The sequence below is a fragment of the Hemitrygon akajei genome, chromosome 17 (genome assembly GCF_048418815.1).
Source record: "Hemitrygon akajei chromosome 17, sHemAka1.3, whole genome shotgun sequence".
Lineage (NCBI taxonomy): Eukaryota > Metazoa > Chordata > Chondrichthyes > Myliobatiformes > Dasyatidae > Hemitrygon > Hemitrygon akajei.
Genome location: NC_133140.1, coordinates 85,050,807 through 85,075,078, shown reverse-complemented (window position 1 = coordinate 85,075,078; position 24,272 = coordinate 85,050,807). Strand labels below are relative to the sequence as shown.

At 39.4% G+C, this 24,272-nt stretch overlaps 1 protein-coding gene across 1 annotated transcript in view; it reads left to right on the top strand.

The window, feature by feature from the left end:
• The window catches only part of terb1 (telomere repeat binding bouquet formation protein 1), a 155,842-nt gene extending 132,866 nt beyond the window's left edge, over positions 1 to 22,976 (top strand). The window contains exons 20-22 of the mRNA XM_073069668.1: positions 12,009 to 12,109; positions 21,046 to 21,249; positions 22,037 to 22,976. Coding sequence (XP_072925769.1) covers positions 12,009 to 12,109; positions 21,046 to 21,249; positions 22,037 to 22,096 — 365 coding nt within the window. The 3' untranslated portion in view covers positions 22,097 to 22,976. The remainder of the gene's footprint in view (positions 1 to 12,008; positions 12,110 to 21,045; positions 21,250 to 22,036) is intronic.
• Positions 22,977 to 24,272: the final 1,296 nt, after the last annotated feature.

Here is a 24,272-nt window from a genome sequence, read left to right as displayed (position 1 = left end):
TGGCTGGAAGTCGACTACTCTCTGCCTAATTTAAGAAAACCACTGATCCTGGTGTCCCTGCAAACTGAAGAGAACTGGTGCAGGGGCAGGCCACCTGATCCCTTACCAGCCCTGCCATGCAGTCTGATCATGGCTCATTTGCCCCAAGCCTCAATTTCTTTTCTATGTCAATTTTCCATAACCCTTAATTACTTAACCTCAAAAATGTATCAACCTCTTCTTTAAATACCTCAAATGATCTAGCCTTCATAAACACGAGAAAGTTTGCAGATGCTGTAAATCCAAATCAACACACACAAAATGCTGGAGGAACTCAGTAAGCCAGGTGGCATCTTTGGGGAGACAGCATGGTAATGGGCTCTTCTAGCCCAACGAGCCCATGCTGCCCAATTACATCCATGAGACCAATTAACCTTCTTGCCCATGCGTCTTTGGAACATGAGAGGAAACTGGAGCACCCAGAGGTACCCATGTGGTTACGGGGAGAACATACAAACACAAGACAGCGGCAGAATTGAACCCATATCTTTGGTTTTGTAAAACATTACACTAACGTGCTACTCCATGACATTACTCTACCAGCCTCACTGAAGCTGTTCATGTTGGTCACATGTTGGTTACTCCTCTTCAGCTCCTCTCCTCGCTTTCACTTTTATATCCATTCAACAGCATTCTTGGTACTCATCTGTAAACTCCATTCTGAGGCCACCCAGGGACATTGTGTCAGATACTACATAAATGGTGTTTACACATCTTCAAGAAACAGTCATGTTACTGTAAAGAGGAAAGTATAAGTGAAGATAAAGTAGAAAAGCAAAATGCTTCAGGTAGTGGTATAAGAGTTCCATTTACCCCCAATTTAATATTGGGAAGATCAAAGACATTTTCTGTGGTCTTTTCAATAAATTCTTTAATCCTTCTTCAGTATGTTGCATACTGAACTGAAATGCATCAACTTGTATTTTATTTCATCCTTCACCTTCCAAACATATAATCCTCAACAGTAAAAGAGAAAAAAACTAGAAATGGCAGGTCTGGAAGCATCCTAATGAAATAAACAGAGTTAATGATTCAGGCAGATGGCCTAAAAGTTAGAAAATAAACATATTAAATTTCTGAGCAAAGAATTGGGTGAAGGTAATGTAGGAATGCCACCTCTGGGGTGGAGACCAAGAGATACAGCACGATGCAAATTGTGATGATAAAGGCTAAAATAAGGTGATGATATGCAGATGATCTGTCTGGAGGAGATGTTAAAAAATGATAAGCGGGGACAGTAAAATGTATATGCTGGAGGTCTGAACTATTTTAATATATTTTTTATTAATTTTTTAAGAGAATTACATAAAATGAATAAAATAATAGAGTAATGAAAATTAATATTAGCCCTCCCCCTCCCCTTAACCCTTCCCCCCTTAAAATCCCTATCTAAAAAAAGGGGGGGGAAAGGGGGGAAAAAGAGGGGAAAAAAGATGGATTGCCTGGATATCGGAGGATCCCCACATGCTCCATGTTCAAAATAACTTTAGTATATATCTTTATTTTTTTCCTCCAAATAACTAATAATTTTATCTTCAAAGGACCTATATATTTAGTCCTATCTTTTGTAGATAAGATGCCAAATTTTCAAAAATATATCATATTCATTTCTTAAATTATAAGTAATTTTTTCAAGTGGAATGCAGCTATATATTTCATTATTCCAACGGTCCATAGTTAAGTATGAATCTGAGTTCCAAGTAACTGCAATAGCCTTTTTGGCTACTGCCAATGCAATTTTTATAATTTAGGTTTTGGTATTATCCCTTCAATATCGCCTAATAAAAATAATATTGGGTTATGTGGAAGTTGTATTCCAATAATTTGTTCCAGTAAAAGTCTTAGATTTATCCAAAAAGGTTGAATTTTAAAACAAGATCGAATGTAAAAAAGTACCGATTTCTTGATTACATCGGAAACATTGGTCAGATAAATTTGGGTTTAATCTATTTTTTTTTTGTGGTGTAATATATAATTGATGTAAAAAATTGTATTATACTAATCTAAGTCAGACATTTATTGTATTTGTCATACTATCAAGACATAGTCTTGACCAATTTTTTTCATCAATTTTAATATTCAAATCAGTTTCCCATTTTTGTCTTGACTTATGAATTCCTGGTTTAATTGTCTGTTTTTGTATCAAATTATACATACAAGACATAAATTTTTTAATTTTTCCTTTTTGAATTAAAGTTTCTATTTCATTAGGTTTTGGCATTAACATTGTTTGACCCAGTTGATATCTTATATAGGCCTTTAATTGAAAATTACAGAAAAGAGTGTTATTTGATATTTTATATTTATTCTTTAATTGATCAAACGACATCAATATACCTCCTTCAAAACAGTCACTGTCTAGAGGAGATGTTAAAAAAAGATAAGCGGGGACAGAGTAAAATGTATATAATGGAGGTCTGAACTACTAGAGAAAATCAGGGATGTCAGATATTCATAGCATCTGTAGGTTTTCGATTTGCAAAATCGTAATTCCTTTTGCCTGTCTCCACCACTTTTCAGATTTTATCACTGATACTTTCAATTTTGTAAATTGCAGGCCTGACTACAGTAATCATGTAGTCTTCTGTCTGGTCTCTCACCAATCATGTATCATATCTAACTTACTCATCATTTCTATAATAGCTGACTTACCAGGTAATTCCTATTCATGCAATATTAAAATTAGAAAATAATCTTAACTTTAGACTCTGCCCTCTAATCTCTAGAGTTCCCTCCTTGAAACCCACTTCTTTGACTGGGCTTTTAGTCATTCCTCTGAGCATATTCCATGGTGGCAGTTTTTTCAAAGGTCTGATTTTACTTCCTTAAAGTGCCTTGGGAAATTTCTCTGCATTAAAGGCACTTTGTAAGCTACTGTTATGCCCCCATGTGAGGACTGGCAATTATAATATTTTTGTTCAGCTCTGGCAATGTACTAATGATTTGTTCATGTAGGTTCAAATGTTCAGATTGAATCGGATTGATAGGCTTCTGGAAACCATTGCATTATTTATATCAGTGGAAAATAGACTGTAATGAATCTCTGATATTTTAGTGAAGGAGTAGCAGTTTTAACTATTTAAAATTTTCTTCATATTTTCTATGGTTTTCCGTAACCAAAAATAATGCCTATTTTTGTAATAATAGTCTTCATTATAGTTTAATGGCATATTTGTATTATTGGCTTCACTGCAAGACTGCAGATATGTTCTTACACAATCTGTGAGGCTTTTAGAGGAAGGGGGCTGGGAGTGTAAGAGTTACCATTAATAAATTAAAATGGCCCTTGGACTTACTTCAGTAGCTATTAACTCCTCTTTTTTTCAAAGTCCTTGACTTTGTCAGGTGTGGCCTGCAGTTCTGTTAGTTATGAAAGGTAACTTATTTTACTTACCTCAATGTTTCTGCTAGGCCAATTCTAACATTGTGACCACAGTGAGTTAAGTTAATTAACAATTACATTTAAACCTTACAATTTACATTAACTTAAACTTCATTATTGCTGTTGTTTAACCTATAAAGAAAATCCAGTCCTTTTTATTCTTGAAATGATTTATTTGGCCTCCTTTGCTGCAGCTCTGTGCCTTTACCTTCTGACCTTTCCGTGGCATTTCTTAACAGATACGCAGGCTGTTTCTAAGTATTCCCAGTGCCAAACAGTAACCTGTTTTTATTGCCTTTTATCACTGAATAAGATAAGAAAGCAAAGATGTGATCATTTACATTCTTTTTGTTTGTTTACCAATAAAGTAACTGCATCTCAAGTCCTTTCATGTATGTAAAAAAAATCACAGAAGTTTTTGACAGAAGTGATCAGAAATTATAAAGCAAATTAATAAAATATGAGTAAGTCAATGTAATGTTCTGAGTACAATATTAAAAGCTGTAAAAACCTGGGGCATTTTAGATTAATCAGTACATAAGTTAAGCAACTCCAGAGATCTTATCAGCAAGGTTAATAGAATGTTCAGCTGTATAATTCAGTTGAGAGGAAAATGTGCTCAAACAGTATAGATCAAGCACTTGATTGAGTTAAGATTGCCAAAGCATATGAGACATTCATGTTGAAAACAATGTGAGAAAGAATCATTGTTGCTGGAATCCAAAGCCTCGAACCTGATGAAAGACCAAGGTAAGATTTTACTAGTTAAGGAAATGCATAGATAGTATATGATATTTATGTACTTTGATAAGAAATTTACTTTGAAACTTTGTCCATCTATATGCCAAATAATGCTTTGAAAGCAGTAAAAGTTAAATTTAGGATCAAAAGACACTACCTTGCACAGAATAATCAAAAATTCAAATCTTCATTCAAAAAATGATAAGTATATTAAATAAATTATGTTCAAGACAGTGTAAGCCAAAAACCTGGAACTAAAGAACTTGCATTCAATAGACAATAGACAATAGGTGCAGAAGTAGACCATTCGGCCCTTTGAGCCTGCACCACCATTTTGAGATCATGGCTGATCAATTCCTATCAATACCCGGTTCCTGCCTTGTCCCCATATCCCTTGATTCCCCTATCCATAAGATACCTATCTAGCTCCTTCTTGAAAGCATCCAGAGAATTGGCATCCACTACCTTCCGAGGCAGTGCATTCCAGACCCCAACAACTCTCTGGGAGAAGAAGTTTTTCCTTAACTCTGTCCTAAATGACCTACCCCTTATTCTCAAACCATGCCCTCTGGTACTGGACTCTCCCAGCATCTGGAACATATTTCCTGCCTCTATCTTGTCCAAACCCTTAATAATCTTATATGTTTCAATCAGATCCCCTCTCAATCTCCTTAATTCCAGCGTGTACAAGCCCAGTCTCTCTAACCTCTCTGCGTAAGATAGTCCAGACATCCCAGGAATTAACCTTGTGAATCTATGCTGCACTTCCTCTACAGCCAGGATGTCCTTCCTTAACCCTGGAGACCAAAACTGTACACAATACTCCAGGTGTGGTCTCACCAGGGCTCTGTACAAATGCAAGAGGATTTCCTTGCTCTTGTACTCAATTCCCTTTGTAATAAAGGCCAACATTCCATTAGCCTTCTTCACTGCCTGCTGCACTTGCTCATTCACCTTCAGTGACTGATGAACAAGGACTCCGAGATCTCTTTGTATTACTCCCTTACCCAACTCTACACTGTTCAGATAATAATCTGCCTTCCTGTTCTTACTCCCAAAGTGGATAACCTCACACTTATTCACATTAAACGCCATCTGCCAAGTATCTGCCCACTCACCCAGCCTATCCAAGTCACCCTGAATTCTCCTAACATCCTCATCACATGTCACACTGCCACCCAGCTTAGTATCATCAGCAAATTTGCTGATGTTATTTTCTATGCCTTCATCCAAATCGTTAACGTAAATGGTAAACAGCTGTGGTCCCAATACTGAGCCCTGTGGCACCCCACTAGTCACCACCTGCCATTCCGAGAAACACCCATTCACCGCTACCCTTTGCTTTCTACAACATTTCTACATTCTTATTGTACATTTCAAAATTTAATAAACATCATATTCCTTGCAGCCATTGAAGTACTTAAAACATTTAAACATTGTTGTAAAGTAGTAAGTGCAACAGCAAGTTAGTACCTCAAATTTAAATGAGGTAATTATCCTGTAATGTATTTTTCTGATATAGGGTGTGAAGAGTCCCCTTGTTCTCAGAAACAGTGCTATGAAATTTCTTTCAGCATCAATAATGTCACTCACCTCAACACTGAGCTGGTTCCGCTACCTAGAGGCACACTTAAAAAGACCCTACAAGTCATGTTCTCAATCTTATTTATTATTATTTGTTGTTGTTTTGTATATGCAGTTTGTCTTCTGTTGTGTTCTTTATATTAATACGTACCGTGGGTTTCTAATAAAGAATCATATTCTGGAAGAATAGAGCTTTTATTTAACAACAACAACCACACGTGTCTTACAGCGCCATGCTTCCAGATCTTTCTATCATTTCTGAGCATGTTCAGAACTCTCTCCAATCATGTTCTTACACATGATATCACCACACCTTCCTTTCCTTAAAAAGAAAAACAATTAGCAACATTGACCAGAACAAATGCATAATCTAACATGTCTCTATCAGTCTCTCTGGGGGTTTACGAACACGAGTAGACCTTCTCAGTGGCTCTCACAGTTCTTGTGTTTCGTTGTTATTTTCATGTTTTGTCTGGTCTACATCAGTTAACTGAAACTCTGAAGTTGGGTCTTTCTTAAGGTCTTTGCAATTTCTTCTTAACACTGCTCCTTCTGTTTGGACCATGTATGATCTGGGTTGTACTTCAAGTATTGTAGCTTTCTTAATTCCTTCCACTTCCATTTGTAATGAAATACGAATCTTCTTTTCTTCATCTAATTCATTCATTAACTGTGTATTCTCTTTTTTATGCTGAGACTTCATTTCAATAAAACTTCTCAAGTTCATTTTCAAGCACTGCATTTACTTGTTTTATTTTCTTTCTACTTATGCAACAGTGTGAAAAATGATTACTCTTACCGCAGTCATTGCACATTTTCCCATACGCTGGACACTGTTTTGGCTGATGCTGCCACCCACAGCGATCACCTAGCTTTTTTCTCTCCGATGACATTTTGCTGTCTGTTGGTTTTGTTGTTGTTTTGTTATTTTTTCTAATATGTTCTGGCTTTCTCACAGCATCTATGTTGCAGCTCTCAATGAAAAGTTCTTTAGCCTGTGATGTCATGGTTTCTGAAGCTTTGCAGAACATCAAAGCTTTTTCCAAGTCTAAGTCTTGTTCTCTTAACAGTCTTTCTCTCAGACCATTATCCAAAATGACACAAATAGTTCTGTCTTTATTGAGAAAATCTGTCAGTTCTCCAAACTCGCATGTTTTACTACGATGTCTCAACTCAGTTAACGTACATGTAAAAAGTTTGTACCACTCATACGTCACATTACGCTTCGATATACAAAATGCTTCAAATGTGTCCATTATCGATTTTAAGTTTAAATTATCTCCATTTTCAAAAGTAAAATGTTTATATAACTCAGTTGTGTCATCACCTATTACGTGGAATAGAAGCACAGCTTTAGTTTTCTCTGGTTTTTTATCCGCTCCGATCGCCGATAAATAAATTTCAAAATGTTGCTTAAATTTCCTCCAGTTCTCAGCTACATTCCCAGACAATTGAAGTGTCGGTGGTGGCTGCAGCCCTTCCATTTGTAAAGCTGTTAGCACACCAAAATAGTTCAAACTCTTTTCGATTATCTTCAATTCTCCCATTTTAGGTAACGTATTCTTCCAGACCGACTTCTGACACCGTGTTGTGTTCTTTATATTAATACGTACCGTGGGTTTCTAATAAAGAACCATATTCTGGAAGAATAGAACTTTTATTTAATAACAACAACCACACATGTCTTACAGCACCATGCTTCCAGATCTTTCTATCATTTCTGCGCATGCTCAGAACTCTCCAGTCACGTTCTTACATGTGGTATCACCACATCTTCTTTTGTACATTGTTGTTTATCTTTGTTTATGGTAGTTTTTCATTATTCCATTGTTTTTCTTTGTATCTGCTGTGAATGCCTGTAATTATATGAATTTCAGGGTAGTATATAGTGATATATATGTACTTAGATAAGAAATTTACTTTGAAACTTTGACCATCTGACTGAGTAGCTAGGGTCTAGGTATGGTCTCCATCAAAATGGGATACTTCCAGAGAAATGCACATAATTGAATTGAATTAAGTTGAATTTATTTAAATCTTACATCTGCCCCACAACATGAGGAAGTAAAAATCTTTGCATTATGACCATGTCGCAATGTACAGACACGTGAATTTATAAATCTAATGGCTTGTAGAAATAAGCATCCCTTAGCCTGTTGGTCCTGGCTTTAATGCTGCAGTACTGTTTGCCAGACAGAAGCAGCTGAAATAGTTTATAGTTGGGGTGACCGGTGTACCTGATGATCTTCCAGGCCTCCTTTATGCACCTGCTGCTATAAATGTCCTCATTGGAGGTAAGTTCACATTCACAGATGTGCTGGGCTGTTCATACCACTCTCTGTAGTGCCCAGCAATCAAGGTCGGTGCAGTTCCCGTACCAGGCGGTGATACAGCTAGTCAGAATGCTCTGAATGGTGCCTCTATAGAAGGTCTTGAGGATTTGGGGGCTCATGTCAAATGCCGTAAGTTGCTTGAGGTGAAAGAGATGCTGTTGTACTTTTTTTGCCGCACAGTCACTGTGTACAGTCCAGGTGAGATCTTTGGTGATGTTTGTACTGAGGAACTTGAAACTACTCATCCTCTTAACTGTAGTCCCATTGATATTGATTGGGGCAAGCTGTCTCCGTTCCTTCTGTAATCCACATTCAGCTCTTTTGTTTTTTGGACTGAGGGAGAGGTTGTTATCTTGGCACCACTGTGTCAGGGTGTTAACCTCTCCTCTGTAGGCTTTCTCGTCGCTGCTAGAAATTAGGCCAATTGATGTTCTGTCATCTGCAGATTTGATCAGCAGATCGGAGCTGCATGTGGCAGCACAGTCGTGAGTGTAAAGGGAGTGGAGGAGGGGACTGAGGACACAACCCTGGGGGGCACTTGTGTTGAGGATCAGAGGGGCAGATGTGAGAGAACCCATCCTTACTACATGTCAGTGATTCAATAGGAAGTCTAGGATCTGGCTGCACAAGGCAGGGTGTAGGCCGAGGTCTCTGAGCTTCCCGTCAAGTCTGAAGGGAATTATGGTGTTGAATGCTGAACTGTAGTCCAGGAAGAACATTCTAACATATGCATCCCTCTTCTCCGGTGAGTGAGAATGGTGTGTAATGTTGTGGCTATGACGTATCGGTAGACCAGTTCCATCGGTAGGTGAATTGTAGGAGGTCCAGTGTGGGTGGTAGCATGCAGCAGAAATAGTCTTTAACCAGCCTCTCAAAGCATTTGCTTACAACTGAGTTAAGTGTGACAGAGCATGATCATTCAGGCATGCTACCTTAGATTTCTTAGGTACAGGGATAACAGGAGGGCACTACACACTGGGAGAGGGAGAGATTAAAAATGTCCGTTATCACACCAGCCAGCTGCTCTGCACACACTTTGAGGACCAGCCCTGGGATGCTGTCCGGCCCTGCTGCCTTACAGCAGTTGACACATTGAAATGTTTTACATAGCTCAACTTCAGAGATGACCAAGGAGCAGGTCTCATCAGTGGCTGTCTTTGGGGTCGACTCTTATCAACCTCAAATTGAGTGTAAAAAAAATTTAGCTCATCCAGGAGTGAGGCAGCTATGTTGGCTGTACTGCTGCGTTTTCTCTTGAAATCCCGATGGTGTGCAGTCCTTTCCATATGCTGCATGTGTTATTGTCGCAGAGTTGTGACTGGACATAATTCCTATCTGTACTCTGAGCAGATGAAGCTCAGTGTTACAAGCATAGATTCCTTAAAGGTATAATTGTATTCTACAGTTGAATTATGTGTATGTTGTTTCTTTGACTGAACTAGTGGAGGGAGAAGGAGAAACGCATTTTGTCAAGAAGAGGTATCTGCTAACTGTTAATCAAACAGTAGCTTTGAACTGTCACACTGTAGGCCATCTGTAAATGCTTCTTTAACACCAGCTACAATAAGTGTGATGCTTATTTGCCAGATGGTATCATCATGGTTTATCTACAATGAGGAATGTTTCACAAGCAGAAGCAGTGCCCCCAATCTAACACCCCCACCTCCCCCGCGCCACAAAAGGAGACTGGAGAATTTCCTTGAAATGACAGGGGAGCAGGTGGTTATCCAGGCCCAGCTGGCTGGCTGCAGAAAGCAAAATTAAATGCTTCTAGCTGAAAGACAAGTCATAAATAATGCTGATGGACTTGCAGGGCACTTATCCTTTTTGGATGGATACATTACAACTGCATATCTTTATTGTTTTGTACTGGTTTTAGATCATTTTTGAGTTCATCACTGTCTTTGCATCCAAAAAGTCAGTATTGCAATATATGTTGTCTTGGAAAAGCAACACTTCACAAATCAAAAAAGACTGGCAAACAGAAATCAGCTATGAAGGAGGGAAGATTTTCTAAAATCTATTGCATGTAAAAAATTTTAAATATTGCTATGAAATAATAAATGCAACAGCAAGTTTAACACCAACCTTAAATGATGTAATTACCCCATAATATATTTTTCTGGTACAGTATAGGGCAGGGGTGTCAAACTCATTTTAGGTCACAGGCCGGATTGAGCAAAATGCAGCTTCATGTGGGCCGGATCAGTCGGACGCGTGCGAACGCAGCTTTCGTTGCCTCCGTTTTTTCAGCCTGCTCTCATGTGTCTCAGTCTCTGCTATAACTACAAAGTGTTTCACTTTACAAATTCCGTTTCTTATGAAGAAGACTGCCGAATAAACACTAAAAACCCTGAAAACCTGGTACCTGAATAAACTCAGCATTAGCCATATCATACGCCATAGGCGCTTCGATTACTGGGGCCAGCTTTAATAGGAATTAGATATTATCTCGCGGGCCAAAGATAATTCCACCGCGGGCCGGATTTGGCCCACGGGCCTTGAGTTTGACATATATGGTATAGGGTGTGAAGACACAATGGAGAGGCCAAAGGAGGATAAGGAAGTAGCAGCACAATTAGAATACCTAGACTCTTGAGCCTGTACCAAGTCTCATTTCCTCTATGCAGTTCCCTAAAAATTATCTTTCTTAAACATTGATCCTTCACCTTAACAGGGACCTGGTCTTCCTGGACTCTTGATATCACATTATTAAATGCCTCCCATGTGCCATTCACTCCTTTCCCTTCAAACAGGCTCACACAAATGATCTTTTCTAGATCCTGCCTAACTCCACCAAAATTAGCCCTGCTCCAGTTTAGGACCGTGACCTGTGGGCCTGTTTTATCCTTTTCCATCATTATCTTAAAACTAATAGAATTATGGTGACTAGAGTCAAAATACTACTTGACTTCAACTTCAGTTATTTGTTTGTTTCCTAAGAGGAGTTTCAGTACTGCATCCTCTGTATTAACAGAAAAGTCTCCTGGACATATTTCACAAATTCCACCCTGATCAGGGTTGTTAATCTTGATGTTGGCTTCAGGATCAGGTTTATTATCACTGTCTTATATAACATGAAATCTGATTATTAGCTTTCGCAGTACAGTGCAAAAACAAAAATTACTATGAATTACAAAAATAAATAAATACAGCATTAATAAAGAATAGCAAAGTAGTGCTCATACAACATTTTGAAATCTGTTGGAGGAGGGGAAAGAGGTGTTCCTGAATCATTGAGTTGTGCCATTAGGCTCCTGTACTTCCTCCCTTATGGTGGTAGAATGGATGCCACCTTCTAAGGGCACTGCCTCTTGAAGGTATCCTCGATGGTGGGGATCAATGATCTCATGGTCTTGATATTTATTGCTTATTTATGTGTTATCATTATTTCTTTCTTTTTGTATTTGCACTGTTAGTTGTCTTTTTCACACTTGTTGAATGCCAAAGTTGGTGTGGCCTTTTCTTGATTGTATTATGGATTTATTGAGTATGCGCACAAGAAGTCAAATCTCAGGATTGTATATGGTGACACATATGTTTTTTGAGAATAAATTTACTTTGAGCTTTAACTTGTGATGTGATGGAGTTAGCAGCCTCTTGTGATCCTGTACATTGGAACCTCTGTACCAGGCTGTGATGCAAGCAGTCCGAATGCTCTCCCCACCTCTGAATGAGTTCAGTAGTACAGTACCAAATGTGGTCAGGGTCACACATCCCTCACCCACTCTTCTTGATTGATCATTGGAGCCCAATATCATCACATTAGTACCTGATGTTGCTCTTAATCAGTGAGTACATACTCACATGCATGTGAGTACATGCATAAGTAACAATCGCAACTCAGTGAATCTAGTTCTGCTGTTAAAGGTGTTGAAACTAATAGTAAATGTTTTTGAAGTGGCAATCTGGTTGTTATTTTTTAACAGATTGGAAATACCAACCAGAGGATAGAAGAAGCTTGTGTACACCACGGGTCTACAATAAAACTACATTTCAGAATCATATTTACTCCTTCGATGATGGCAAGGTTTGTTTACTGTACTGTTGCATTTTTATGGCAGGGAAAAGAAATTCCTGTAGATTTTGAAGTCTCAAGTCATCTGTATTAGTGGTTCCATAAGTGAAAGATATTCAAGGCAATAAAATCAATAGGAATTTCTGTTCTTGGATCTATTGTTTGATATTAATTCTGAATGGAATAACTTTGCTTTATATAGCACCATTAGGATGGTAGGACATTGTAAGGTATATTTCAAGGACATCACCAGGCAGTATCTGACACAAGCAATATAATAAAATCACAAAATTAGCTGATTGGATATATTTATCTTAATAGATATTTCAAAGAACAAATGAGAACAATATGTAGATAAGCCTACAAGAGCAGAGGCTGTACTTGATCTGGTATTGGGAAATGAACCTGGTCAGGTGTCAGATCTCTCAGTGGGAGAGCAGTTTGGAGATAGTGATCACAATTCTATCTCCTTTACAATAGCATTGGAGAGGGATAGGAACAGACAAATTAGAGAACCGTTTAATTGGAGTAAGGGGAACTATGAGGCTATCAGGCAGGAACATGGGAGCATAAGTTGGAAACAGATGTTCTCAGGGAAACGTACGGAAGAAATGTGGCAAATGTTCAGGGGATATTTGCGTGGGGTTCTGAGTAGGTACGTTCCAATGAGACATGGAAAGGATGGTAGGGTACAAGATCTGCGGTGTACAAAGGCTGTTGTAAATCTAGTCAAGAAGAAAAGAAGAGCTTACAAAAGGTTTAAAAAACTAGGTAATGATATGAATCTAGAAGATTATAAGGCTAGCAATAAGGAGCTTAAGAATTAAATTAGGAGAGCCAGAAGGGGTCATGAGAAGGCCTTGGCGGACAGGATTAAGGAAAACCCCAAGGCATTCTACAAGTATGTGAAGAGCAAGAGGGTAAGACGTTAGAGAATAGGACCAATCAAGTGTGACAATAGAAATGTGTGTATGGAACCGGAGGTACTTAATGAATACTTTACTTCAGTATTCACTACGGAAAAGGATCTTGGCAATTGTAGGGATGAGCTGCAGTGGACTGAAAAGCTTGAGAAAGTAGGTATTAAGAAAGAGGATGTGCTGGAGCTTTTGGAAAGCATCAAGTTTCCTTTAGTGAATCTAAAGCATCAAGTCACTGGGACCAGATGGGATGTACCCCAGGCTACTGTGGAAAGTGAGGGAGGAGATTGCTGAGCCTCTGGCAATGGTCTTTGCATCATCAATAGGGACAGGAGAGGTTCCCAAGGATTGGAGGGTTGCAGATGTTGTTCCCTTATTCAAGAAAGGGAGTAGGGATAGCCCAGGAAATTATAGACCACCAGTGAGTCTTACTTCAGTAGTTGGTAAGTTGATGAAGAAGATCCTGAGAGGCAGGATTTATGAACATTTGGAGAGGCGTAGTATGATTAGGAATAGTCAGCATGGCTTTGTCAAAGGCCTTATGAGCCTGATCAAATTTTTTTGAGGATGTGACTAAGCACATTGATGAAGGTAGAGCAGTAGATGTGGTGTATATGGATTTTAGCAAGGCATTTGATAAGGTACCCCATGCAAGGTTTATTGAGAAAGTAAGGAGGCATGGGATCCAAGGGGGCATTGCTTTGTGGATCCAGAACTGGCTTGCCCACAGAAGGCAAATAGTGGTTGTAGACGGGTCATATTCTGCATGGAGGCCGGTGACCAGTGGTGTGCCTCAGGGATCTGTTCTGAAACTCCTACTCTTTGTGATTTTTATAAATGACCTGGATGAGGAAGTGGAGCGATGGGTTAGTAAATTTGCTGATGACACAAAGGTTGGGGGTGTTGTGGATAGTGTGGAGGGCTGTCGGAGATTACAATGGGACATTGATAGGATGCAAAACTGGGCTGAGAAGTGGCAGGTGGGCGTTCAACCCAGATAAGTGTGAGGTGGTTCATTTTGGTCGGTCAAATATGATGGCAGAATATAGCACTGATGGTAAGACCCTTGGCAGCGTGGAGGATCAGAGGGATCTTGGGATCCAAGTTCATAGGACACTCAGAGCTGCTATGCAAGTTGACTCTGTGGTTAAGAAGGCATACATCAATCGTGGGATTGAGTTTAAGAGCCCAGAGGTAATGTTGCAGCTACATAGGACCCTGGTCAGACCCCACTTGGAGTATTGTGCTCAGTTCCAGTCGCCTCACTAAAGGAAAGACGTGCAAACCATAGAAAGAGTGCAGAGGAGATTTACAAGGATGTTGCCTGGATTGGGGAGTATGCCTTATGAGAATAGACTGAGTGAACTCAGCCTTTTCTCCTTGGAGTGCCGGAGAATGAGAGGTGACTTGATAGAGGTGTATAAGATAATGAGAGGCATTGATCATGTGGATAGTCAGAGGCTTTTTCTCAGGGTTGAAATGGCTAGCATGAGAGGGCATAGTTTTAAGGTGCTTGGAAGTAGGTATAGAGGAGATGTCGGGTATGTTTTTTATGCAGAGAGTGGTGAGCGCATGGAATGGGCTGCCAATGGCGGTGGTGGAGGCGGAAACACTATGGTCTTTTAAGAGACTCCTGGATGGCTACATGGAGCTTAGAAAAATAGAAAGCTATAGGCAAAGCCTAAATAGTTCTAAGGTAGGGACATGTTCGGCACAGCTTTGTGGGCTGAAAGGCCTGTATTGTGCTGTATGTTTTCTATGTTTCTAGAAGCAGGAAGATTTAGTAAGGGAGTTCCCAGAGCTTAGAGCAGTAGTATTCACAATTACTGCATCCCCTCCCTCCCCCCGCCAGCCCCACTTCCATTCCTTCTCCACTGATCCCATTTTTGTCCCTTTTCTCTCCTTCAACCCAATTCACCCCATCCCCTCCCCTCCTGGTTCCATATCCCCATTTTACACACAGGTTTCTCCACCATCTCTTCCAACTGCCAATCACCTTTCCTGTATTGGTTTCCATTCTAATTTCCTTTACTTATCAGAGATCTGCACAGATAGCTCCCTCCCATTTTCACACAATCTCCCTCCCCTCCCGCCAAATTACTCCATCTGTATTTTTACCTTTTTCTTCTCTCCCTTTGTCTGCCTCCATCCATTGTTCACCTCCCACAGTCTCCCAACTCCACTACTCCCATTTCCTACCTGGCACAGTTATTATACACCCCTCCTTTGTCCACCAGTCACTTCAGATGCCCCCTCAGTTTCTGTACTGGCCATCTCACCTCTTTGCTCTCAGTCCCAATGCAGGGTTTCAACGTGGAACATTAATATTCTCTCTCTTGCCCCCACAGATGCTGCTCAACCTGCCTGGTTCTTCTGGCAGATTGTTTGTTGCTCCAGATTCCAGCATCTGTAGTCTATTGTGTCTGCATAATTGTATGACTTTGAAACCCACCATTAACCGAGAGAGCGATAAAGCTACAGTATGATCTATTCCCCCCCACCCCACCAAACAGAACACAATCATATTAAACATGCAACTGAAGACAGATTGGTTTATTGATGTATTTTTGTCACATGTACCAAGATATAGTGAAAAGCTTATCTTGCCTACTGTTCATACATATATATATATATATATATATACACACAGTCTTTTATAAATCAAGTCCACCTGTACATTCAATGAGGTGGACCTCATTGTATATAGTTTATGATTATTTGCACTATTGTTTTTGTTTACTTTTAATTCTGTACAGAGAGAGCTCAGGGAAACCGGCATCAAATTCCCTGTATGTGTCCTCATACTCGGCGATAATAAAGGATTCTGATTCTGATACACATCAAATTATTACACAGGGCATTGAATCAGAATAAGGGAAAATGATAACAGTGCAGAATAAAGTGCAAAGGCGACTGAAAGAGTACAGTGCAGGTAGACAATAAAGCGCAAGAGCATAACAAGATAGATTGTGAGGCCAAGAGCCCAACTTATCATACAAGAAATCTGTCCAAAAGTCTGATAACAGTGGAATAGAAGCTGTCCTTGAGTCTAGTGGTATGTGATTTCAGGCTTTTGTATCTTTTCCCTGATGGGAGGGGGGAAGAAAAGCAAATATCTGAGATAGTGAGGTCTTTGATTATGCTGGCTGCTTTATTAAGGCACTGAGGAGTATAGATGAGTCCATGGAAGGGAGGCTGTGTCGACAACTCTGTGCAGATTCTTGTGGTCATGGGTGGAGCAGATGCCAAACCAAACCGTGATGTATCCAGATAGGATGCTTTCTGTGGTGTAGCTAAACCTCTAATGTTAATAATAGCTCATGGTAATGACTTGTTTGCTGTGAGCTAATATTGAACAAGTACATTTTGAAACAACCATTGTCACCATGATCAGTTCTCCAGAGTAGTGCCACAGCTGCCAGCTTTTTGTAACGTCACCCCCGCTGTCCGAGAAGGTCATTGTTTACACAGTGGCACCTTGTGATTTCAAAACCAGTCACTGCTTGTATCAAGTAGTTCAATGCAAATAGTTTTAAAACCACCTCCTGATTTAACTCTGATTATGTCATTCTACTCACTAAAAATGTTTAATTGGTGTCCTATTGTTACCAGTGCACAATGGGAAATAAGAATATAATTACTAAATTCCAATATTATAAAATGTAGCCTAATAAAAAAAAATTAAAGACTATTGGGAGCCATGAGCTGCTTGCAACCTGCAGTTTGAGAACGCCAATCTGTGTACCATTGGTTTATATCCTTGGCAGTTTAAGGCACTCATGTCAGTGATAGAAAGGAAACTGGTGTTTCCTTTAGGTTAGGGGTATTGGCTGTTGTCGTTAGAGCAAGTCAGAGTTCTCAGTGTAACATTGCTGAAAACTATAGGCAGATGAGAATAGTAAGATCTGATTTGAATATAGAACTACAGGCCCTTGGGCCTATGATGTTGTGCCAACCTTTTAACCTACTCCAAGATCAATCTATTCTAACCCTTCTCTTCCACATAGCCTTCTATTTTTATTTCATCCATGTGCCTATCTAAGAGTCTCTTAAATGTTCCTAATTTATCTACTACTACCACCACCCCTGGCAGTGCATTCCATATACCCACCACTCTCTACGTTTAAAAAAAAACTACCTCTGACATCCCCCTATAATTTCCTCCAATCACCTTAAAATTACACCCTCTCAAATTAGCCATTTCCATCCTGGGTAAAGGTCTCTGGCCGTCCACTCTATCTATGCCCTTTATCATCATATACACCTCTTATCAAGTCAGCTCTGATCCTCCTCTGTTCCAAAACGAAAAGCTCTAGCTTACTCAGCATTTCTTTATAAGACACATTCCCTAATCCAGGCAAAATCCTGGTAAGTCTCCTCTACCCATGCTTCCTATAATGCTGGAACCAGAGGTGAACACAATACTCTCAAGTCTGGTCTAACCAAAGTTTTATAGAGCTACATTACCTTGCAAACCTTGAACTCAGTCCCCCGACTAATGAAGACTAACACACCATATGCCATCTCAATCACCCTTTTAGCTTGCACAGCAACTGTGAGGGATCTATGGATGTGCACCTTAAGATCTCTCTGTTCCTCCACACTGCTAAGAATCCTGCCATTAACCTTGTACCTGCCATTAAGTGTGACTTTCCAAAGTGTATCGCTTCACACTTTTCCGGATTTGTGCCTCTTGTTTCCTCTACTCCCAGAAAATGATGAAAATACACTGGAAGCAGCCAGTAGGCTGGGTTGCATCAGTGAGAATGAAATAGCTAATGTTTCAGTCAGTGAACTTTCAGGTGAGGTCATTGTGATATTGTGATTGATAGAAAAAAAGTCATCAGTATGAAACATTCTCTGCTTCCTTATCCACTTCTTGTTTTTACTTCAGAAACATAACATTACTCATTGTTGCCAACAATTTTAATTTCAGACTAAAATGAACTCTGACAAGATCTGCTATTTAAAGCAGAGGTTGATAGGTTCTTGAATAGTAAGGGCATCAAAGATTACAGGGGGCAGGCAAGAGAATGGGGTTGAGAAAGAAAATAAATTGGCCATGATACTCAATGAGCCAAATAGCCTAATTCTGCTCCTATGTCTTATGGATAAAATGCTTGAACAGCCTGTCACAGATGAAACTATATTTCACTATATGTACAGTTCTACATACATTGGGGTCCATCTGTTTGATCAACTACAATAAATCGTACTATGCAGTGACATTGGATTTAATTTACTCCTCCTTGATATCAATCATCCCAGCTCCCTTCGGCTTAGACATCAATCACAGGAGCTCCGATGAACAACTAAGCTGTGATTGGTGACTCAGTACATTTGATGTTTAAAATCTAAAGAAAGAGCTTTTCTTTAAACAGGATATCTTTTATCCTTGAAATTTTCCATATAACCATATAACAATTACAGCACGGAAACAGGCCATCTCGGCCCTTCTAGTCCGTGCCGACGCTTACACTCACCTAGTCCCAGTGGCCCACACTCAGCCCATAACCCTCCATTCCTTTCCTATCCATATACCTATCCAATTTTACTTTAAATGACAATACCGAACCTGCCTCAATCACTTCTACTGGAAGCTTATTCCACACAGCTACCATTCTCTAAGTAAAGAAATTGCCCCTCGTGCTACCCTTAAACTTTTGCCCCTTAACTCAAATCATGTCCTCTTGTTTGAATCTCCCCTACTCTCAATGGAAAAAGCCTATCCACGTCAACTCAATCTATCCCCCTCATTATCTTAAATACCTCTATCAAGTCCCCCCTCAACCTTCTATGCTCCAAAGAATAAAGACCTAACTTGTTCAGCCTTCCCCTGTAACTTAGGTGCTGAAACCCAGGTAACATTCTAGTAAATCTTCTCTGTACTCTCTCTATTTTGTTGATATCTTTCCTATAATTCAATGACCAGAACTGTACACAATACTCCAGATTCAGCCTCACCAATGCCTTGTACAATTTTAACATTACATCCCAACTCCTATACTCAATGTTCTGATTTATAAAGGCCAGCATACCAATAGCTTTCTTCACCACCCTATCCACAAGAGATTCCACCTTAAGGGAACTATGCACCATTATGCCTAGATCACTCTGTTCTACTGCATTCTTCAACGCCCTACCTTTTACGATGTATGGCCTATTTGGATTATTCCTACCAAAATGTAGCACTTCACATTATCTGCCATCGTTCAGCCCACTCTTCTAACTGGCCTAAATCTCTCTGCAGGCTTTGAAAACCTACTTCATTATCCACAATGCCACCTACCTTAGTATCATCTGCATACTTACTAATCCAATTTACCACCCCATCATCCAGATCATTAATGTATATGACAAACAACATTGGACCCAATGCAGATCCCTGAAGCACACCACTAGTCACCAGCCTCCAATCTGACAAACAGTTATCCACCACTACTCTCTGGCATCTCCCATCCAGCCACTGTTGAATCCATTTTACTACTTCAATATTAATACCTAACGATTGAACCTTCCTAACTAACCTTCCGTGCGGAACATTGTCAAAGGCCTTACTGAAGTCCATATAGACAATATCCACTGCTTTACCCTCGTCAACTTTCCTCATAACCTCTTCAAAAAATTCAATAAGATTTGTCAAACACGACCTTCCACGCACAAATCCATGCTGACTATTCCTAATCAGACCCTGTCTATCCAGATAATTATATATACCATCTCTAAGAATATTTTCTATTAATTTACCCACCACTGACATCAAACTGACAGGTTTACTCTTAGAACCCTTTTTAAACAATGGAACCACATGAGCAATACGCCAATCCTCTGGCACAATCCCTGCTTCCAAAGTGGATTTTCTAATACCAAAGTGATAATTATGACAATCACTGCATACATAATCTGAAATAAATCTTACTCCAGATTTCCAGCATCTGAAGTCTGTCTGGTGTCTATCTGAAATGAAAGGCATGTTTGGTGCTGAAATAAAGAGAACTTTCAATTCCTTGCTGAGTTATCCTGAAATCCCTTAATGTCCTCTTCCTGCTGGTATAGGCATGAGAGGCCAACATTGAATCTGCACTTTCAACAATCTGGTACTCTCACCAAGCAATGAAAACTGACTGTTTCTTTCTATCCATCTGAACCTGGCATAGCAGCCTGGTATGGTACCACCAATGCCCTTTAATGGAAAATCCTACAGATAGTAGTGGATATGGCCCAGTCCATCACAGGTAAAGTCCTCCCTACCATGGAGCACATCTATATGGAGCAGTTTCACAGAAAAGCAGAATCCATCATCAGGGACCCCCACCACCCAGGTCAGGCTGTCTTCTCACTGCTGCCATCAAGAAGGTACAAGAGCCTCAGGACTCACATCACCAGCTTCAGGAACAGTTATTTTCCCTCAACCATCAGGTTCCTGAACCAAAGGGGATAACTTCACTTCCTGTCGCTGCCTGTAAGAAGTTTGTACATTCTCCCCATGGTCATGTGAGTTTCCTTTTCGTGCTCCAGTTTCCTCCTACAGTCCCAGGACGTACCAGTTAGTAGGTTAATTGCTTATTGTAAATTGTCTGGTGATTAGACTAGGGTTAAATTGGGGGTTGCTGTGGGACACAGCTCAAAGTGCTAATTTTACACAATCTCAATCAATCAATAAATAAGCAAGCAAGCAAATTCCATCACTGAACTGTTCCAACAACTTATGGACTCACTTTCAAGGACTCTTCATCTCATGTTGTCAATAGTTATTGCTTATTTATTTATCTATCATGATTGCTATTATTATTTATTTTTGTATTTGCAGAGTATGTTGTCCAAACTATTGGTGTGGTCTTTCATTGATTCTATTATAGTTATTGGATTTATTGAGTATGGCTGCACAAAAGTGAATCTCAGGGTTGTATATGGTGACATTTTTGTACTTTGATAATACATTTACTGTACTTTGAGCTTTGAAAAACAACTGTGTGGGACTGGACTGATTTCTGAACAGTGCTGTTGCTTGTTCCTCTTTTGATGTAGCATTCAGATATATGTGAGTATGCAGTGGGAACAAGACAAACGAGGAAAAGGCGGCGGCGTAAGGATTTCACAAAGGAGGAAGTTGGCTACCTGCTCGATGGTGTGTTAAAAATGGGTTATCATTGGAATTCTATTCTTTGGTCATATCCATTCCAGAAAGGACGAACCAATGTGGATCTAGCACACAAATATCGGAACTTACAGGTAAGGAAGAACCAGAATCTTGGGCTGTGATTCTAATAATGCTCAATGAGACATTCCATGGAAGTACAACTCAGGGCATCAGAGTTTGGAGTTCAATTCCAGGGTCCTTTATAAGCAAGTTTGTACATTCCTCCCAGTGTGCATGCAGGTTTCCTCCTACATTCCAAAAACGTACTGATTAGTAGGTTAATTAGTCATTGTAAATTGTACTTTGATTAGGCCAGGGTTAAATCGGTGAGTTGCTTGGTAGCATGGCTCGGTGGACTGGAAGGGCCTACTCCACACTATCTCTACCAGTTATTGGAACTTGGACTGACATATAGAACAGTACAGCACAGGAACAGGATCTTCTGCTCATGATGTCATTCCATCTGCCTGTACATGGTCAACGTCTCTCCATTCCTATCTCAATGCTTCTTAAACAGGTCTATCATATCTGCTTCCCCGGCACTGCATTCTGTGCACCTACCATTCTCTTTAAATCTCCTTTAATCTTTCCCCTCTCACCTAAAAGCTAAACCATCTAGTATCTGGCAGTATCTCTCATCATTTTAATCTAAAATATGCCCATATGTTCATAATCTTAAAATAAGTTTGCTAAGAAGGAAGATATTAAGGAGAATAAAGACAAAGTCTTTATTTTGTTTTGTTATAATTTGGGTAGTTAATGTGTAAATTCTGATGAAGGTTTTTTTTCTTCCACAGGTGCTGTCACTGATTATTTCTAAGATTTTGTTTGATTTCTGTTATTTTAAAAAATTATATGTAATTGGGTTTTATTTTTCAGAAAAGAAATTTGAACAAGTCAATATCTGGAAGCCAAGATTGTTCAGTGGAATTGTGCTGATCTCAATCATTTTAAGTGGAGGCAGAACCTTGATTCAAAAGGAGTATTCTCAATTGGTGTGTTACCACATATAACTGCAATGAAGCAAGTTGCAATAAGATTTAATTGTTGTAATTATCTTGAACAGCTGGATAAATCTCATTATTATATTGTATTACAAATATTTACTCTGAAATGGAGTATAAGTTACATAGGTGGTTTCATGGTTAACTGTGGTGTTCCAAGCTAAAATATTCCAGCTCTCCATCCCCATTGATAATCAGTGATTTATGTTAGAAAATGCATTAGCCATCTGCCAAATGCCAATGAGACTTTATTAGGACATCGTCAGCATTTGCCATCTTGACTCACAGAGGAAGAATTAATTCTTGAGTGCAGTGACAAAGGTTATATCCAGGAAGAATAAAATCTTTGCAGTTTAACCACCATGCCATAATGGAATGATGCACATCATATGCATCTGTTCAAAATCTACTCAAGTTACATCAATCAGAGAATAATTTGAGTGGATTGATTAATGTCCCTGTGTACTGCTCTGTCATATTCTCAGCTGCTTAGTAACACTGAGTAAGTCTACCAGATCTTTCATCACAGTGCCAACCCTAATGTCTGGGAAATGGAAACTGCTTGAAGAATGCCTGAAATATTTCTGCTTTAGTTCATTGGCACGGAGTTCCATTAACTGGTTGCAAAATCAGAACATTCTTAAGACAGTGGTGTTTACTTTATAGCTAACATGCCACACATAGCCTTACCTCTCCAGCTTTTAAAATCCAACTGAATGAACTAGCTGAGTTTTTTTGCTGTTTATATTGTAGTTTGAAGAAGGTTGGTTTGATCTTGTAATCATTAATAAATCTTAATGCTTTGAAGCAACAAATATTTGTGTCTTTGTTTGATTTAACATTGACTTAAATTTTAAGGTAGCTTCATTATGTCCACCCGCAGGCCTAAAGATAGAAAGCATGATTGCTGATATTTTAAAGTCAGCACATTTAAGTTAAGAATTCATATATGGTATTACCAACTTATTTCTACATGCATTTCAATCCATCTGTAATACATGCATTGAGCTTTTGTTATCAGTGGAGCATTCCACTTGCAAGATACTGACAAATGAAAGGAATTATTGACAACAGATGCCACTTAACATTAGAGCTGCCTTCAAAAGTAACCATAGAACGCTACAGCACAGTACAGGCCCTTCAGCCCTCCATGTTGTGCTGACCCATATAGTCCTTAAGTACTAAACTCACAATACCCCATAACCCTAGATAGCTTACTTTCTCTCTTCCCCTTGAATTTTGCCAGTAACTTGGCAGAATTCAGAGAATCATCACGAGGAACCATTAAATACTGTATCACCATTCCATTAATTCTCAAGTGACAATGCATAGAAATAGGAATTAATCCCTTCTATTATGCAACATTTCTTATGCAAGCACTTCACACTCCTTTCATTTGAATTGCAGAAAAAGTGAATTAGTTATCTTGCTCTATAGAAAGTCTATAAAGATTGTCAGGTAATTTGATCATGGAAGTACAATGGGATTGCTGATGGAACATGAACAATGGAAGTAACACACACAAAATGCTGGAGGAACTCAGCAGGCCAGACAGCATCTGTGGAAAATGAGTACAGTCAATGTTTTGGGATAGAGACCCTTCTTCAGTACCGCAAAGAAAAGATGAGTCAGAGGAAGAAAATGTCACTTGGATTTCCAGTATCTGCAAATTTTCTCTTGTTTGTGCATGGACAGTGTTGATTCCATCACAGGAGGGAGCTGAGATGAGGTTGGAACTATCATTTTCTGGTTGAAAACTGGAATGTACAGCTTTAGTGGTTGGTGGAGGCAGGTGTGCCCACATATTTAAGTATCTAAAGCACTTAAATCACTAAGACATAGAAACTTAGACAAACTTCTATAGATGATCAGTGGAGAGTATACTGACTGGTTGCATCATAGCCTGGTATTGAAATAGTAATGTCCTTGAATATAAAAGTAATGGATACAGCCCACCCCATCATTGAGCCCATTACCACTGTTGCAGGAAAGCAGTAGCCCTCAAAAATCCCCACCACACAGCACACATTCTACACTCTCTTCTCACTGTTGCCATCAGGAAGAAGGTACAGGAACCTAGGTTCAGAAAGTTATTACCAACTCAACCATCA